This window comes from Aphanomyces astaci (genome assembly GCF_000520075.1).
Source record: "Aphanomyces astaci strain APO3 unplaced genomic scaffold supercont1.46, whole genome shotgun sequence".
NCBI lineage: Eukaryota > Oomycota > Saprolegniomycetes > Saprolegniales > Verrucalvaceae > Aphanomyces > Aphanomyces astaci.
This window is the reverse complement of record NW_009798309.1, coordinates 216039-217977: the sequence shown is the minus strand read 5'-3', so window position 1 is coordinate 217977 and position 1939 is coordinate 216039. Positions and strand designations below refer to the sequence as shown.

At 49.6% G+C, this 1939-nt stretch overlaps 1 protein-coding gene across 1 annotated transcript; it reads right to left on the bottom strand.

The window, feature by feature from the left end:
- Positions 1-22: 22 nt before the first annotated feature.
- On the bottom strand, positions 23-543 carry H257_13212 (hypothetical protein; the record flags this gene model as incomplete). Its single annotated transcript, XM_009840679.1, has 2 exons — positions 23-33; positions 93-543. 2 exons carry the CDS (start codon positions 541-543, stop codon positions 23-25), a joined length of 462 nt encoding a protein of 153 aa, XP_009838981.1.
- Between the last annotated feature and the right edge of the window lie 1396 nt (positions 544-1939).

Genomic DNA, 1939 nt, shown 5'->3' with positions numbered 1-1939 from the left:
CTTTTCCTTCTTAAATTCGAGGTCAGACTTCGCCTGTTCATTGAGAATAGCCATCATTTTGACCACCTTGTTGCTGCCGCCGCCGACAGCACCTTCGACATCGCATGCTTGCTTTCGTTTGCCCAACGATATCATTGCTTCGTCGCGGACAATGCTGCCCAAGTTTTCAATGTGCTGGTTGGCCTTTTGTGTTGATACAACACGCTTTGCCTCCTCGTCCTTCGCGTCGTCGACTACAGCGAGAAGGTCGTCCAACAGAAGGACCTTCTCTGAAACTTCCTCGGAGACCCCGGATGCTCGTTCTGAATCTTTGTTGTGCTTGCGGTGGCTGTCAATAAGGAGATTAAAGCGGTTGTTCGCCTTCTTGGCATCGAGGTCGGTGCGTGTAAACTCGTCGGACGCGACAAGGGCCCGCGCTACAGCCGTCCACTTTTCCATGATGATGCCACGGCGCGCCAAAAACGGCAGTTCGAGAGAGACTTGGCGCAGGAGCATCACGTCCTCCTTATCGGTGTAGTTGCGTCGCTTCACTGGTGTGGTCATGGTCGGCGTCGACACTGGGACCACGAGTCGTTTGAAAATGTACAGAATGGAATTGATTCCATACAATTGGTCAATTATGGGGATTGAGCATTATTTTTGACAGTTTCCATAACTATGTTTGAGAGGTAGACTCTGCTTTTGTCACCATATGTTGGGGCGCCGCTATGGATGCGGAATGGAACGAGTTGCTAAACCTCTCTAATGCTGGCGCGTTGTACAACCTATAGAATAGGCACAATGATAATAATGCGGTGAATGTGGTGCGTGCAGTGTGTGCTGTGAGTTGAAAATCTGGTGAGTGCGCTGTGAGTTGAAAATCTGGTGAGTGCGATGTGTGTACCGGTATGTAGTGAGTGCGGTGCTAGCATGTAATGCAGTGTGTGTAGAACGGTGGGTGAAGTGTGCTGCGTGCAGTGTGGCGCGTATACTGCATGCGGCGTGTTCAGTGTGTGGTGCATGCGGTGCTGTGCGTGCCTTGTGGTGTAGTGCGTTCGCTGCGTGCTGTGCGTGCGGTGGGATGTAGGCTGTGCGCTCTGTGCGGTGAAGGTGGTGCGTGCAGTAAGGTGTGGTGCGGTTCGTGTGGTGGCGCACCATACTTGGGCCCCTAAGCGCTGCTCGGGAGGGACAGGGAGAGAAGGCCGTCATGGTCACTTGGTGGAGACCGAGGAGGAAAATGGCGCAAACTGCATATGCATTGGCAGGGCGAAACAAGAACTGGATGAAGTGAATTAATGGCTATTGTGCATGTTTAGTTTAGACCAATCATCTTGATGCAACGGATTTACTATGACTGTATTTTCGTCGTGTTTTCATGGCTCCAGAGCACTAATCACGACGAAAATAACCCAAAAGACCACTTGGAGGTCTTTTGGAACTGGAAATGATCTGATTGGCTGTTGAGCGTCAGACACGATGAAATGTTTTTACTGTGAAGTGGTCCTTACAGTTATTAACCCGCTCGGATGGGAAGCAAAGTGCAAGTTAATACTGTAGTACTACATAGTATCAATTTTGCTTGATGTATGAATGGCATGGACGGCACTAACGTTAAAAGTAGATGGGCGGTAGGTAGGACGTACTTGTAGATGAGCGAGGATATCGTAGCGAGCGGTGGGATAGTGCCGAACGTAAACAAGCCAACAGGTACATCCTATCCCTGTGTTCATCGACCTTGTTAAGGCGGTCATGTTTGAACGTCGGTACGATGCACACTACAGCCTATAGGGATGGTGCAAGGTAACAAACTGCACATATTGCACCTACTGAACTGGGTTGTTGATATGCGTAAAAAATTGGAAGGCGTGTCCTGTCGGTGGTGCTCCAAAAGAACCGCAACAACAGAGTGGTAGTTCTGCTCAACTGTAAATGTGATTTTTTCCTATAGCAAAGCACCTTA